The sequence below is a fragment of the Etheostoma cragini genome, chromosome 4, assembly GCF_013103735.1.
Source record: "Etheostoma cragini isolate CJK2018 chromosome 4, CSU_Ecrag_1.0, whole genome shotgun sequence".
NCBI classification, from domain to species: Eukaryota; Metazoa; Chordata; class Actinopteri; order Perciformes; family Percidae; genus Etheostoma; species Etheostoma cragini.
In genome coordinates this window covers 17834754-17851850 of record NC_048410.1, presented here as the reverse complement: position 1 = coordinate 17851850, position 17097 = coordinate 17834754, and the positions used below count along the sequence as shown (strand labels likewise).

Here is a 17097-nt window from a genome sequence, read left to right as displayed (position 1 = left end):
GTGTGTGTGTGTGTGTGTGTGTGTGTGTGTGCGTGTGTGCGCGCACGCGAACTCTTTCTCAGGCTGTGAGCCAATAAAACAACACGCCAGAGAGTAAATCACAGCTGACGTGGCTTTGTCTTAAACCATGCCAGACACCTCTTACTACAACTACTTGTACTAACACTGCGAAGTACGCTACCACTATTAATAGCTAAACATTTTTTTACGTGCAGTGTTAAATAGATGCTGAACTTGTCACTAACACAGCTCAATGTTTTCTCTGTGAAGGCATTTCTTCCTTCTAAACTTTTTGATAAATAGAGACGGTTTTATACTTATACTTAGAATAAATCGTCCTCATGTCCCAGATGGTAAATTATTTAACCTGATTTTAATGTTTAGGTACCCTTCTATTGTACTTTGGTTTAATTTTGTATCTAGCATTTATCCCATAAAACTTTTAAGGACGTGAAACCCTTCAGAGAAACTAAAATACACAGGATTTGTACCACTACACTGAAACCGAGGCTTAAAATTGTGTGTAAAAGTAAAGTGGTAATTATTGTCCTCTAATTTTGTGTAATTATACATTTTAAAGCTGAAACTTTTAGTAATTTAATTGATTAGTCAAGTGACAGACAAGGAATGGATAACAATTTGATAATAATGAAGCAAAAATGCCAAATATTTTTTGGTGTGACTTTCCAAATGTGAGGAATTGCTGTATTAAGATAAATCTTTATTGTGTCCCTTCGGAGAAATTTGTCTTGGGCAGTCGAGAGAACCAAAAATGGCAACCCATCACACATAAACACACACAAACACACAGCAACCATACACAGAAACATAAACAATACAATATCTCATTCAATATGTAAATAAACATCTGATACACCTCACACCAGACCTTCCATTACATCCACAGAGAAGAGAACCCACAACACATCATGTCATGTTGCAACGTTTTAATTTAAAAAAAAATTCTTGCACTGAATTCTGCCCAGATTTCACATTTCCCATTACGTCTTGCTGTGGCAAATAAGTTATATATTGTGCAATTACCAAATGCATAATTGCACACTACCATATCAATTTGAAAATATTGCACCAGTACCGTATCAGATGTTGCACATCCTACGACCATAGTGGTAAATACCACAAATATTACCTATGCTTAACTTCAGCACCATCACGCCCAAACCAAGTAATAAGATAAAACACGTACATCACTGCAGCTGAAATGCTCATACTGTACTCACCTTATCTGTTATTATTCATTAGTTTGATTTAAAGTGGCACAAATGAGAATGTATACCTGTTAAACTTGCAGTTTGGTAACCTTATTCATAATTTCTAAATTCAAGTGGTTGGACAAAACAAGCAATCCAGCAGTAGAACATATTTAATATTTACATTTATACCAGCCATTATTTTACACAACATGCACATTCTGCAAATCTCTCATTTTTAATAAATAAGTCTTCATATTTTATTTTACTATGTTGAATAAGGCCTGAATGGTTACTCACTGACTCAGCATGGAGTATTTTCAAAGGAAATGTTTAACCTGGCATGTAGACAATTCATGTTAAGAGGGGAAGTCAGAGCTGTTTAATCACCAGGAAATGTTTACTCATAGTGGACTGTAAGTGTCACATCATGGCAAAGCCACTAACCAAGAACATTCATCCTTATGCATCAGTCCCTTATTTGTCCTGACTGTCACATAGTGATTGTCAGTGCAGACATGTATAATTTGATGTACAACAGTAAACACTGTTCTTGTCAAAGCACCTCTAAACCACCAGGACCACCCAATTTATGTACACACACACACACACACACACACACACACACACACAGCCTATATATACACATTATGGACCCACAAACAACTTCAAAAAGAAGTCATCACTATTGTCAAATAAAGCTAGAGGGTCAAGATTTATGTGGCTCTATAAGGAAGGAAGCTTACAGTAAGTGCACATGTACATGGGTGTGTACATATGTGTACCACACCATCTAATCCAGATGTTGAGGATTGTTTGTAGATTGTCCAAATTGTAGCTATCCGACACACAATCACCACTGAAACCCATCAGTGCCTGATTACCACTGCAAAACCTTGTAAATGATTCAGATCTCTTCAGTTCTGTGCATGTAAGCGTTCCAAACAACCAACTTTGTAAAATTAGAATCTCTAAATTCATAGAGAATTTTATTTAGGTACAACTTTCTAGTCATAATTCACAACCCCATCTGATTTGAGTTGGTGACATTTTTCATATGGTATTTTAAGCTTAATAATTTACTTGTATGTCTACTGTTGATATAGATCTAGTCAAGGGTGTAAGTTTGTTTCTATATGCATTGCTTGGAGAGATTTTATTAACTATATCACAAGTTCATCACTGTTTTAAGTGTCTTTCTGTGTCATGATGAGAATCTATATTTCAACAAAGTGGGGTTTGGCCGTTGGCGTCTCATGTAACAGATCCTATGGATGGAAGAATCAAAGAAATAAAAGAGAAGGAAGGAAAGAAAAGAGCTTGTAACGATGAACGAGTGACACATCAGTGTGCATTGTGTGCAGTGTGTCTGGCTCCAAGGCTGGACGCCAGGTCAGTCTGCGAACACACACACAAACCTGCACAGACGTTGATGCACACACTTTGTTGATGTCTGAGGCAGAGGTAACCCTACACCTGCAGAGGAGAGTCTGTGGGCGTCCATGAAAGGCTTGGCCAAGCTTAGGAAGGTAGTCGAGGTGTGTGTGTGTGTGTGTGTGTGTGTGTGTGTGTGTGTGTGTGTGTGTGTGTGTGTGTGTGTGTGTGTGTGTGTGTGTGTGTGTGTGTGTGTGTGTGTGTGTCAAAGAAGGTGTGGGTATTTGAAGTCAGTACTGGTATTTAAGATCAAGGTAAACATGGCAGGGTGAATTCAGATATGCTGGGTTGTGGCGTTTCACCGGTTGTGCTTATGGACTAGAGCAACAAGGGTGCATAATCATTTTTTACCATCAAAAGATTATTATTAATTGCTTTTAAGTGAATGTTTTTTCTTTGCCATATCATAATGTTTTTGATTTAAACTCAAAGTGTACACATCGGACCCAAAAAGGGCTTCAACCAAGCGTCTAATGTTTGCTGGAAAAACAAATGCTTTTAGAAATGTCTTGACAATACGTAATTGTTTACTTAAAAGTACGTTTGTTAACCTTTTTTACTCTTGTAACGTGACGCTGACCTTTTAGGAAAATTACAACAACAAAATTTTTTTAAATTATCTTCACGCATCCTCCAATAAAGTTTATATCTTGCTGTAGATGTATAGCATTTATACTGTAGCATCAGTAACACACACAACACAGCTGGATTTTCTCACAACACAGCTGGATTTTCTCTCATTTTGTCAATTTTGTCAAGGGTGTACTCTGTATGTCCCAAATCATTAGAGAAGTGATTGTTATGCTGGTCAACTGTTGTTTACACATTGATTTGAATGAAGAGCGTAAAACAGGCTCCATGCTTTGATATGCACCTTGAGTCAGACAGATATGTTGTCATCCTATCAATACAAAATAAACTACTTTTTTTTTGTGCTTTTAAATCACCTTGAATTTTTCTGTGTTTATGTTGTTTTTGTGTCCAGGTCCTGGAACACTATGAGAGGGAAGGTTTCAACTTCCTGTCCAAGGTTTTTAATTCTTCCCACTCATTCCTGGAGGACCTGACAGGGCTGACACTCTTACACCAGGAGACACAGGCTGCAGAGGTAAATCACACTCATGGACACCTGCACAGAAATATACACAAAAATCCTGCTGCACTAAGAGACACAGGTTGCAGTGTCAACATGTACACATGCACAAGGATACAACCATTCTGATGGTTGTTCTATTTTATTTATAGTGTCAAATCCCAAGAGACATTTTCTCAGGACACCTTACAGCATTTGGAGCATTCAGTTGGTGCGACAGTGTCAAGGAAAAACTTCCTTTTAACAGACAGAAACCTCAGGCAGACCCTAGCTTTTGGTGGGCGCCCTTCTCCCTCAAATGGAAGGGGGAGAGGGAATGAGACAGGGAGAGATACAGAAATATGACCCCTAATAATTATAGCATTGTCCATAATAGGGAAAAAGGGGCCCCTCCCTGGAGCTGCTGACCTGACTCACTTGACATGCACTTTGTTAAGGAGACAGAGGATTTGGGGGAGGCCTTGACCATCTTTCTGGCAGAGGTCCCTAATAAATATAAAAAGCACTGCAAAGGCAAGCTGACAGGAGCAGATGAAATGTCGGTCCATTACATCTTTAGTGGGCGTTGTACTTCACCAATGTAGTATTTGTGATTGTCATGGGCAACATCTTTAAGCAAAGCTAAGTAATAGAAAGTGTCCTCCTTGGTCCTCTCAGGCTTGAATCTCTGCTTTTTGCAGATGATGTAGATGTATCTACATATATTTCAATATCCCTCCTTGCCTGGGAATGCCTCAGGAGTCGGACATCATAGCTGAGGAGAAGGACTTTTTTTTTGCTTAGCCTGCTGGAGCCATGACCTGGCCCCAAATCAAATCAAAAAAGCTTTTTGTAAGAATTCCATTAATAGGACTTCTCAAATGAAATGTTTAATTGGAGCTGCACTGTTTTAATTCAAAGGCAGAGATATATTTAGTCCTGTAACCTTGTTTTAATCGTTCTGTTGTCATAGCAGCACACAGTTTATGTCTATGGAACGACGAGCGGCAAAAGTTCCAACAAACATCCAGAATACTTGGTGGTAAAATATGGGTGGTTTTCCTCAAGACTCCTCTCTGACATGAGACAGAGGGAGTGGAGGGAGAAACTGTGTGTGTGTGTGTGTGTGTGTGTGTGTGTGCGCGCGCGCGCGCACGCGTGCGGCTATGCCGAGCTGTGGGAAAATCCCACGTACTTTCTCCCCAACTCCTACTCATAACACACATACGGAGGAGGGGAGAAGAGAAAAGCAAGGACACCCGAGGGAAAGGAGGAGAAATGGAGTGTAGATAAGAGAAATGGTGTGGAAAAACGATGAGTTGAAGCAGGAATGGAACACAAAACAGGGCATACATGAGATGAAAGAGAAAGTATGAGCAAATGAATAAGAATATTATTTATATAAGGTGTGTATACATATATATATATATAACTCATACCCTATCATTTTCTCGATTCATTTTCTCGACGATTGTTCCATCCCCTCTCAATTCAACCCCCCCCTCTCCTTTTAATGAAGTGTGTTGAAGAGTCTGGCGCAGGTCCCGCTCTCCTCAATCAGAAGATGGAGAGATTGTTTTGATTGCTCAGCCCACTAGCGCCAGAAGTCTTAGCGCCTGTTTCCTGAACACAGATTAGCTATTCCAAAAACTACTGCACTTGGAGGACGTCCCTTTCAGTTTTTTTCCTATTCCAGGAAGAGACAGAAGTTCTTCTCCTGCTCCTGAAAGCATATTATTACTTATTTCATGCGGGAACCCACTAACCCATATTTAAAGAAGTACCGGCCCAAAATAATGATTATTCTCAATGTAAAAATTAAGGGTTTAAAAGTTTCTTGTGGGATACCTCTTTTATGAACATATTGGAATTGTTTACAGCTATGAGTCATCATTGGATAAAGATTATCTAATCCACTTCTACTATTTCTACTGACATTTTGAATGTGTGTTTCCTTTAAGAAGGTTTTTCCTGTATCCTTAATTAAGCGTACTGTAGATCTTCTTTTTTTTTAAGTATGTGTCAGCCTAATGACTGATGAAACACACTATAAGGGGTTATGTTAGTGCATGGATTACAGTGGATCTAAATGTTTTTTTTTTTTTTACAATGCTCCCTTCTTGCCGTAAGCTTGGTTCTGAATTCAGTACAGGCCATGTGTATCTGTGTGTGTTTTTGCGTGTTCAAGTTTGTGTAACCATTCTAAACTGTAATCTATGTCACCAGATAGCAGTACTATGTAGTTATGGCCTATTTTGGGCAAGTTTGAAACCTGAGAACTACTTTTTATGCGGTCACAACTGGGTTTGGGGGGGTATGGTAAAAGTTTAGACTGACTGAGAGCTGCGTGTGTGTACAAATCAGTGTGAATGGCTTCTTTGTGAGAGTAAAACTGGTTGGAGTATTGCAGAGTGGAAAATGTACTATGAATCTGGCATCTGACAAATTAGATACATACTGTATATTTTACAGTTTAGCATGCAACCTGCTTCATCTTTTTTCTTGAGCTAGGAAAGGAAAAGCAAACATGACAAACCATTTTAAATATTCATGGCACGGTCTGTACTTGTACTGGACTTTTCCCCTTTTTTATTCTAATTTTGGTATGGCCAGTTTCCCTTGCATACTACAGTAGTTGTATCTGGGTATTACTTTACATTCCACCATGGTAATAAAATGGTAATAGTGGTGTAACATTGTGATAATAAAGAGGTAATATATAGGTAATAACTTGTAATTACCAAAGTAATAACTGGGTAATACATCACAGTAATAAGATGTAATATTGGGGTAATGTGATAAGAAGGTAAAAGGGGTAATAACATATAATTACCAATATGTTAACTAGGAATGAGTTTGATGATAACATATGTATATTTGGGTAGTGGTAATATAGTTAAATATTGTAATAACATGATAATAATGGGGTGATATGTTTTCACAGTATTATAGGCTACTATCAGCGTAAAACCTTCCAAATTAGACAAGACCTCTTGAATTTATAATTGGTAACTACCATGTTATAATCCTGAAATTTATCCACCCTTTATATTCCAAATATTTCCCTTTTGTTTCAAGGTAATACTTCTTACCTGGAAACACAGCTGGTATTTTCTGTGGAATACCTATAAATCAGTGGTGCAAAATTGCACCATTGCACTGATCTCATGCAATAGTATAACACGCCAATTTGGATGCCATATTGGCGTGTTATCGGATGCTAGAGCACTGGCTTTTTAGCGTGTTTATGAACACCGTTTGGTCTTCATTGAGTTACATGACCTCATGAGCGTGGGAATTGACCCCGTAGCGAGAAGTATTAAAGGCCGAAAATCCCTATAGGGAAGTTGGTCGGGGTGGAGGATGGGTAAAACTCAGGACAGGAGAGGAGGGATTGTGTCCTGCATGTGACATGTGCGTTGTGGTCCAAGTGTGATGTTTATTTTCCCCATTGTTTCCTAAACTGCATATGACGTTTCCTAAACCCAACCGTAGCCTCACGAAAACACGCCACGTCACTTAAGAAAATGACGTATATGTTTACGCTGTGACGTTGCAGACTGCCATCCGCTCCGACATTCACGCATAGCTCAAAATGTGTACAGACAACACACCACTTGGCTTCAGAAAAGTGGCGAATATGTTTTAGTGAAGTCATGAGACCACGTTGGAACCAGATTAGATGACACTCATTGGCCCATTCAGATCAACTAAAGGTGCTATACATAGACTGAAAGGTGCTATACAAATACAATGTATTATTATTATTATACCATGCCATGCTATATAGTAACTTGGATTACTGTAAACCACTTAATACATTGGCTTAGTAAAATTGAAAATATGTATTTGTGTGGTTACTGTATCTTCATACTTTTATAGTCATGTGATTATCAGACGGAGCCCACAATCATTGGTCATTCCTCATATTATGTAATGCTATCCTCATTTTCAGTAAGGGATTCCGTTTGCTAGCGTGTATGTGTTCCCGCAGACAGTAATCTGACTAAATGTGAATGCCCCGTACAGAGGATGTGTGACCCTCTCAGCACAAAGGGTCTTTCTGCAGAGATCATGTTCCGTCCCACATACTCCAACTGTGCTGCCAGTAAGTCACAAGATAAAAACATTTGCATTGAACTTTGTGAATAATGTGTCACTTGTCACACTATTCTCCTTATTTGGTTTGATCTTGTGACATTTTATTTCAATAAAATGACAAATTATTAACATGAAGTTGTCTAATTGCCATCAAACTCTACTATTATTTAGTCTGTTTTCCTAGCAGTTTTATGAGCCCAAAAGCGCTTTTGTAGTTGGCACAAATGGAGGTCCCGTAAACAGTACAGAACTAGGTAACACAGAGAAGGTTTTGATATAGTTGTATTTATGCACACTGTTGAGGGTGTAACCTGTGTTTTTACAACATAATCATCTCACTGTCATATTTTGAAATGAAATCATTGTAAAATGACCTCGATCCATACTTAAACGAGACCTTCCTGGAAGTTTCCAAGTCTAGGACTCCTTGGAGTCTGGGGCATCCTATTAGTTTTTTAGTTGATACTCCTGATATCCATAGCATCACATGAGATCAGAGTCTTGCTAAAGAACAGGTCAACAAGGCACATTTACAGTTTGGAGAATCATATGCATGGTGATGTAGTTTCAAGGCAATTACTCCTCCAATGACTAGCCAAGTCTTTTGGTTTTACAAGATCATGCTCTAAGTTTGAACCATACTGGACTTCCAAGTACCATTTTTAAGATAACCTGTGCCTTGGTAAAAATCCTTGGTCTTTACACAGTCTTTATTTGGGCCTCAGTCCAGTATGCAGAGCTAGTGTAATATATAGACACCTCTGTTACTCCAGATTTGTGTGTTTGTCTTTTCAATTGCAATCTGTGCGTCATCAGATGCCACTTAATCATCATCACCTTGAGTCATGCTAATGCGCCAAAGAAGCAGAGGTTACCCAACCTCCCACGCTTGACCCCGTTCTAGTCTGTGCTTCTCTACGATGATAAAGTTGATTTAAGTTATGTTGGCTCATTACCCAGCAGCTTTGGAAACACCAAAACACACACACACACACACACACACACACACACACACACACACACACACACACCGTCATATTGTATGCTCCTTTCTTCCTTTTTTCCTCCCTCTCTTTCTCAACCCCACGTAAACACACAACACACACACACACACACACACACACACACACACACACACACTAGAGCGTCAGAGGGCCCCATGTATGTCAGAGCTTTATCCAAACACAGCTACGGTTGCTACATGCTGCAATTATTACCAGATGGACCAAGGGATGGTATGCTTTTTCATTAGCACACTGCACCCTCCTGTGAGACCGAGAGAAAGAGAAAATGGGGAAGGAGCGTCATTTAAAAAAATGTTATTCATTCCAAATCACGTGCAATTAACCTTAGTCAGCCATTGTCATAATTTCCCTTTTTTTTATTTTACTCCATTTATTTCAAGCACTGATGAAATCACATTCATTTTGTGTTATATTTTCAAAACATCAAGTTTTTTGTCTCTTTAAATCAAAGTCCCACACTTTTCTTCTTTGCATTCTTACAGATTCTATTACACAAAATGTGACAACAGATTGTGAACCAGCCACCCCAACCCAAACTAAAACTTTGTCCTTTGTCCCTAAAACTAACAGCAGTCACATGGATTGAAAAAACTGCACACAAAAGTAAATTAAAGTTAGTTGACTAACCAAAAAGTTTATAATAGATTGGGTCATGTTCGATCACAAATTCGTCATGTTATAATTCAATTAATAAATGATTACAACATTGTTAAAATAAAACAAGAAATATAATACCCAAATCTATAAGGAATTTAATAGGAAATATGTTGACATTCCGTACTGATAAAGTAAAAATAATAATAATGAATTACATTTCTATATTAAATACTGTGTATATAATTTGCCTGTTTCTTCTCACATCCTGCATGTTATATTTTCACATTTATATATATTAATGACAACATAAAGTGCACACAGACTCACGTAGGTCATCATGTTTAACTGGTACTAAGCACGTGTGTATTTATGTTCGGTATACATCCCAGCTATGTCAGTTTGACATCTATTTCACTTCTATTTATAAATGGGTGCTCTACTTGCAGGGATGCATGTCAGCAACACCTCCTATGCTTCATTTCTGTACATAGTTTCTCTCTCCCTCTCTCACACAAGCATGCACATATATGTGTAGTACTATATATAGCTGGTCTAAATCTTCCTAGTGTTTTACAGGCTAAATTCAGCAGCTTTGTGTCAGTCTGTGGCTTGACGTATAACCTTGCTTGTTGACCTCCCTAACCCTCTCCTGAGTGTTTGAAGGTTTATCTGCCTTGCACAGTAGATAGGAGTATATTTTGGTAGTAGATTCCTGGATAGGTATATTTTTGAATAATCATTTACCTGACAACTGTACCAACTTCAGATTTTAACTAATCTTGTATTGTGTCCTCTTAGGTTACACATTATTCAGCACATCTGTTGTTGTACAGAAATGTTCTGTGAAATGTTTGCGACTGCTCAGTGTTTGAATTATACTGTGAGCTTTGGGGCGTACAGCTATTTTTATAGATGACGTCATACTCTCACTTGCATATTGATGACGTCATTATGCAATCATTTGGCTAAAGCTTAGTGGTTGTGTCAGCAAGGTAGTGAGAAATATAAATCTTTAGCCAAATAATCACAAACTCACTACGGGACTTTATATTCAAATAAAAGTAGCCTAGATTTTAAGTAAAAAAATTCTACTAAGGGAGAGAGAAAGATCAATAAAGAATTCTTTATGAGGCCAGCTCAGTGGTGTCTTTCCCCTTCACTTAAAGTATCCATGGTTGTGTCACGCTTTTTCTTGAACCTACACTGGCCTCCGCACCCTGTCCCCGCTCCACTTCTACCTGCCTGCGCAGTGCCGTTGCACATGAGGAGAAAGCAGAGAGGGGAGGGGCTGCTCCTCAGTTACAGAACAGAAGAGGGAGGAGACTGTTTTTGGCGGCCACAAAAGATAAATACCGTGCGTGTTCGCTGGACAATACTAGCGTCTTTTCTACAGAAAGTCGCCAGATTTGTCGCTAGTCGCTTTTGTGAAAAAAATTCACATAGGGGGTCTGAAAAGTTGTTAAATTTAGCAACAAAGTCGGTAAGTTGGCAACACAGCAAAGAACATAGTCTGGCCTACCAGATAAATGGTACAGCCCAATGGGGAGTGAGGGTTTGAAAATCGCATTTTAAGGATTATTTCCTGAAGTTTGGTATGTGATAGTAATACTGCATTTAAATACATACAGTTTTGAACATTATACTTTATTGCATTTTTTTCAGTTCAGTTTTAATTAGTTCTTGAAATCGTAAAACAGGCACTAGATCTTTTATACCAAGCTGTTTTTCAATTAAGGTTTACAATAGGTTCTTTTAACTCCATTTGCTCTTCATGTTACAAGAAAAAGACTAAATTGATCATGGATATCAGAGTTTGACAAATCATCATGAAAATCATGTGAAATAACACACATTCTGTGTCAGGGCTGATACTCATCCAGGACTTTGGTCAGGTGGGCCAGCTATGTCATCTTTCCTTTAATCCCCCACCCCCCCTTTTTGTTTCTGGAGATGAGGTAATATGAGTCTAGCATAGCCGCCTAGTGTTTCCAATTATTACAGGGTGCTATCTTAAGCAAAATACCAGTCACATATAAATAACCGAGAGCCTCATGTGTAAACGTTGCGTACGCACAAAAAGCTTGCGTACGCTGTTTTTCCGCACACGGTTTAATTTACACAAATTAACTTGACGTGAGAATGTGCGGGCCGTCCGCAAAGTCATTTCTGGCTTTGTAACATGTTGAATTCTATGTGAAACGTGGCAAAACTCACTAAGCATTACAAAATAAAGTTTCCACTTCAGTTGACATACGTCTTTGAAAAACATAATTATATGTGCTGATACTTGAGAATTTATGTAGATAATTTTTCACATATTTCACACTACTAACTGTTTAAACCGCGGGCTACTTAACTGCTGTCAAACACGAGGATGGGAAATGAATGAAAAATCCATCTGCATTTCCCATAGATAAAATATCTATCCACTGTGCAACATAAGGATTTGCACTGAAAAATGCAGTAGTGTAAGTCTGTGATGATCAGTCATCCATGGCGGGGGAGGAGGAGGCGGGATGCATGGATCCATCTCTTTGTTTGCAGCAGGATTAACCGTTGTGATTGGACAAAACTGACGTTGGGGGTGCATTTATAGTCATTTCCATATTAATGTTGGGAGGAGCCAAGATGTTGTTGGTGGGTCGTTCACATGCGCTAAATTTCACGTTAATTGTCATTGATAAAGGAAAAGGGCGCAGGACCTGGCATACGCCCGGTTTTATAAATGCGAATAATTCTGTGCATAGGTACTTTTCAATTTTGGCCGTACGGCATCTTCTGGTATGAAAACTGCACAGTACATTAGGCACCTGGAAACCTACAGAACGTATTTAAAAAAAAAAAAAGAACTAAAATTTTGATATACAGTGATGTATTCTGTTCTTTTGTCTCATTTTGCATATTTAAAGGTCCAGTGTGTCATGTGTTTATTTGTTCATTATCAAAATCGGTGTTGCCAGTTCACAAACTTTTTCATGAATATTTACCACCACCATTAATTCCAAGTATTCCTATTGGCTTGAAATTTTACGTTTCCATTTGCATGAACTGGGGTAGACGCTTCATATTCATGCACCATCTTGAAAAACGTGAGCCTGTTAGGGACGTATAGGACATACTTCTTCGCCATCCGCGTTTTTGCTGTCACAAGGTAAACTCTGCTAAGCAGTGCTGTTAATCTCCTAATGGGTATTGTAGCTTCCCGGCCCCCTCAAGTTTGAAGAAGAAAACATGGAGGACCACACAGGAGTCTTCCTCTTCACCCGGAAAAAGAAAAAGGATATTGAAAAGGGCTAAAGACCGGCTTTTTGAAGCGTTAAGGCTACCGTAGCTGTAATACGTACTTGGAACTGCGTGGCGCGAGAGAGTTGATTGTCATATATGATCTCAATGCTAGATGGGAGAAATTCCTACACATTGAACCTTTAAGATATGTGGTATGGAGATAACAGAGTTTAAATAGATATAGAATTTGAAAAATAGCAGCTGATGTGATTTAAATATCTATGGCCAGCACATTACTCTACTACAGAGGGATACTTCTTTGGTGGGCTGTATATTATTAATACACTTGTAAACAGGGCTGGAGCCAGTAAGGGGTGTACTTTAGGTGGGGGCCAAAGGGGACATTGGTACCCAGTACAGCTGTCTTAGATCTTGAGCCCAAAGGGGCCCATTCTGAATTACCAATTATTAATCATAGGGGACTTATTTTCATAAGTCAGGACCCATAAAGCTAACTTTTTCTTCACTACGTGGGAAAACTTACAGTGGCCCTGCTCCTATACATGGCCTCTCCTCATCGGTCCAGAGTGATTTCTTCCTCTGGTCTGGCAGCTGGCTTTATGCATGGATAGACAGACAGATGACAGCGTTGCAAAAGACTGTGCAGTAGTCTCGTTGTCCCTGTTTAGCTCCTACTCTTCTTCCTCGCCGGTAGCTTTTAACGACTATTTCTGTATGTGTGTCCCCTCACTCACTCACTCACTCACTCACACATCATGGGGATTGTTTTGCTACAGCGCTACTAAGGCTTATTGTCTAAAGTGTGCTTTAATATGGACATTACGGCATTTTATGTCCTGTTTGTCTCTCCACCTTTATTTTAAGGTTTTCTAAACCGCTATTTTGCCAGTGTTTTTATCCCGTTTTGTTGATGTCTTCAAATTGGGTCATGTTTACCTTGTTTACAAAAAGAGCTCTTTTGAGGGACTCGTGGTTTCACAGAATGTCAGAGCCCAGGGACTTTTTTTTATTATTTTTCTTCAAATTACTTCCACCAAGGAGGTTATGTTTTCATTTTAGTTTGTTTATTTGTTTTGTCTATCTTTAGTTTTTGTCAGCAGGATTACAGAAAAACTACCGGCCCGATTTTCATGAAGTGTAATAGATGGATGTAGCATGCGCCAAAAAAGAAGCCATAATATTTTGGAGCAGATCTGCATCACGGGGCAGATACACTTTTGTTGATTTGCGAGATAGGGCATGGTCTTGGTGAAAGTCTGCGGGCCCTTGTAGTGATGTTTGTTATCTACCATTTATTTGTTTTTGGCATGACATTGAAATACTGAAAAAAGCACTATTTACTATTTCTGTTAATTGCCTAGCAACTTATTTCTCACAACATACTGTGCAGCCAAAACAGCCTTGTGTTAGAGAACAGGCAAGGACTCATTGATGAGAGCATGTTGTTTCAGGTACATGTTTCAAATGTGATCCAGGGAGCCCAGATTGAGAAATAGTTTTACAACTCTACAATTTTTTACTCCTCCACCCCCAAGTTAATATGGCATTACACTCACTGTCTGCCTACAATGTGCACTTGCAAAGATAGAGAGAGAATTTAAAGGATGTTTACCTAACTGTGTGGCACCTGTATCCCTCTCTATACTTTTGGGGTAGTAAATCCTTTCATTGAAATCTCAGGAAGTCAGTGTTATCAGTATGTAAAACACACAATGTGTCCGGTTAATGTGCTATTGTGGCATGCACTTTGCAAGGTAACATTCACTTGATGTAATTTATTTAAGACCCACTCAGCAGCCTACAAATGAAGTCTAAATATAAAGTAACATAATCATATTCCACTATTAACGAATTTTGGCTCCCTTAGACAATTATTACAGCTACTTCATCTTAAAATGTATTTTTAAAATAATAGTTAAATAAGCATAAGCATGTATGTGCACACAATTTAAACTTGGTCAAAGTATTTTTATGAGTCTTAGAATGAGAGTGGGACTGTTTATTCCTTATTCATGCCTGACTAGCCGTTCAAAGGTAATCTGCCCCAGAGCTCTGGCCTGAAAAAGGAATACACGCACACACACTCTCACACACACTCTCATGCACACATCTATGTACATCCGGCCACAATGCCAGTTCTTATCTTTTCTCCCTGATGCTGTTCTGTCCAGCACATTGAAGACGGTGATAGCATCAAGCCTCTGGCTCAGATAATTACTCTCTCTCACACACACACACACACACACACACACACACACACACACACACTCACACAGAAATGACACGTGTCCATGTGCCTGTACATGTTTCCGCCCTCATTTTCACTTTTTCTAATGAACACGCGTCTGTGACTGGCATCTTTCCCTCTGACCTAATTTTCAAGCAAAAACAAAATTGCTGTAATGACGCACTTCAGTTAAGCTAAAAACAAAACAAAAAAAACTCTATTATTATTGACTATTCAGGAACATCTGCGTGTAGCCTATTCAGTTGCATGGTTCCCAGTATGGCCAGTGTGAAGTCCAAGAGCTGATGGCTGAATGCTTTTTGTGTTGTGTTTAAAATAGTTTTGGTTTGTTCAATCAACTGCCGAGCAGGGATTTCATTTTCCAAAATTATCTGTCACAGTTAGGATTTCTGAAGGGTTAAATGTGTGTGTCAGTGTTGTTGCTTTGTAAAGATTGATTAATTTGAATGTTATTTGCTCTCAGTCCCTTTTTGAGAAATGAAATCTCTGAAACAACTGAGAAAGAAAGCAAAAAACTGTGTTTTGATTTTATCATTTTTATTCTCTTGAAGGTTGTTTGTTACATGGGAGGGAGTGTGTGTCTGCATATGTGTGAGTGTGTTTGTGCTTGTGCACATGGGGCCCTACTAGTGTTTGATAGCTTTTCTGACCACAGATGAGTTGGCTTTGACTCACAGTTCTAATTAAACTCAGGGCAGGTCTGAACTGGCAACACACACACACACACACACACACACACACACACACACACACACACACACACACACAGAGCCTCTGAAGTTGCTCTGTTATTGCCATTAATGTTATTTGGTTCATTAGGTAGAGTTTATGCTGGTTGCACACACTAATGCCTCACTAGACAACTGAGCTCAATGCAGGCTTCAAGCTGTTAAGGTCTTATTTTATATTTTATAGCAATTGGGATGCAAAGACATATGTCAGTGTCCTCATTATGGTCAGAAATAAGTATAAATGATAAGTGTTTATAGTGTCATACTTGTGTAATTTGGAAAATGAATCAAAGCTAAATTGTTTAATGTGTTGTTAATGTTGTAGTTGTTTAAGAAGTATGAGAAACTTTGCATTGTGTTACGAAACACTTGCATGACAAGGAAAATGCGTTGTTGACCTTCTCTAGTATACAGGAAATGTGTCAGAGGGAAATGGGGCCCAGAAGGAGATACAGTGGGAGAAAGGAAAAGGCGATGGGGACTGCCGGATTAACTGAGAGAAAGAACAGAGATGTAGAACAAGAGGAAATCCAAGAGAGAAGAGGAGCTGAGAGAGAGGGATATGTCAGTTTGGCAAAGGCAGTTTAAGAGCAGTACCTGAAAAGGAAGGGCTTCATCCTGAGAAAATCAGTGAACAGTTCAGATAAAGGCAGATACAGTGGTGTGAAAAAGTGTTTGCCCCCTTCCTCATTTCCTGTTCCTTTGCATGTTTGTCACACTTAAGTGTTTCGGAACATCAAACCAATTTAAACAATAGTCAAGGACAACACAAGTAAACACAAAATGCAAATTTTAAATGAAGGTGTTTATTATTAAAAGGTTAAAAAAAAATCCTAACCATCATGGCCCTGTGTGAAAAAGTGATTGCCCCCTAAACCTAATAACTGGTTGGGCCACCCTTAGCAGAAACCACTGCAACCAAGCGTTTGCGATAACGTGCAATGAGGCTTTTACAGCGTCCTGGAGAAATTTTGGCCCACTCATCTTTGCAGAATAGTCCTAATTCAGTTACATTAGAGGGTTTTCGAGCATGAACGGCCTTTTTAAGGTCATACCACAACATCTCAATAGGATTCACGTCAGGACTTTGGCTAGGCCACTCCAAAGTCTTCATTTTGTTTTTCTTCAGCCATTCGGTGGTGGACTTGCTGGTGTGTTTAGGATCATTGTCCTGCTGCAGAACCCAAGTTCGTTTCAGCTTGAGTACACGAACAGATGGTCGGACATTCTCCTTCAGGATCTCTTGGTAGACAGCAGAATTCATAGTTCCTTTTATCACGGCAAGTCTTCCAGGTCCTGAAGCAGCAAAACAGCCCCAGAACATCACACTACCACCACCATATTTTACTATTGCTATAATGTTCTTTTTATGAAATGCAGTGTTCCTTCTACGCCAGATATACTTGGACACACACCTTCCAAAGAGTTCCAC

General features: G+C 39.0%; 1 protein-coding gene across 2 annotated transcripts in view; it reads left to right on the top strand.

The window, feature by feature from the left end:
• Positions 1–17097, top strand: part of atg7 (ATG7 autophagy related 7 homolog (S. cerevisiae)) — a 55409-nt gene that overhangs the window by 25393 nt on the left and 12919 nt on the right. For both annotated transcript variants that reach the window (XM_034868917.1, XM_034868916.1), the window contains exon 18: positions 3631–3753. In XM_034868917.1, the coding sequence (XP_034724808.1) occupies positions 3631–3753 (123 nt within the window). The remainder of the gene's footprint in view (positions 1–3630; positions 3754–17097) is intronic.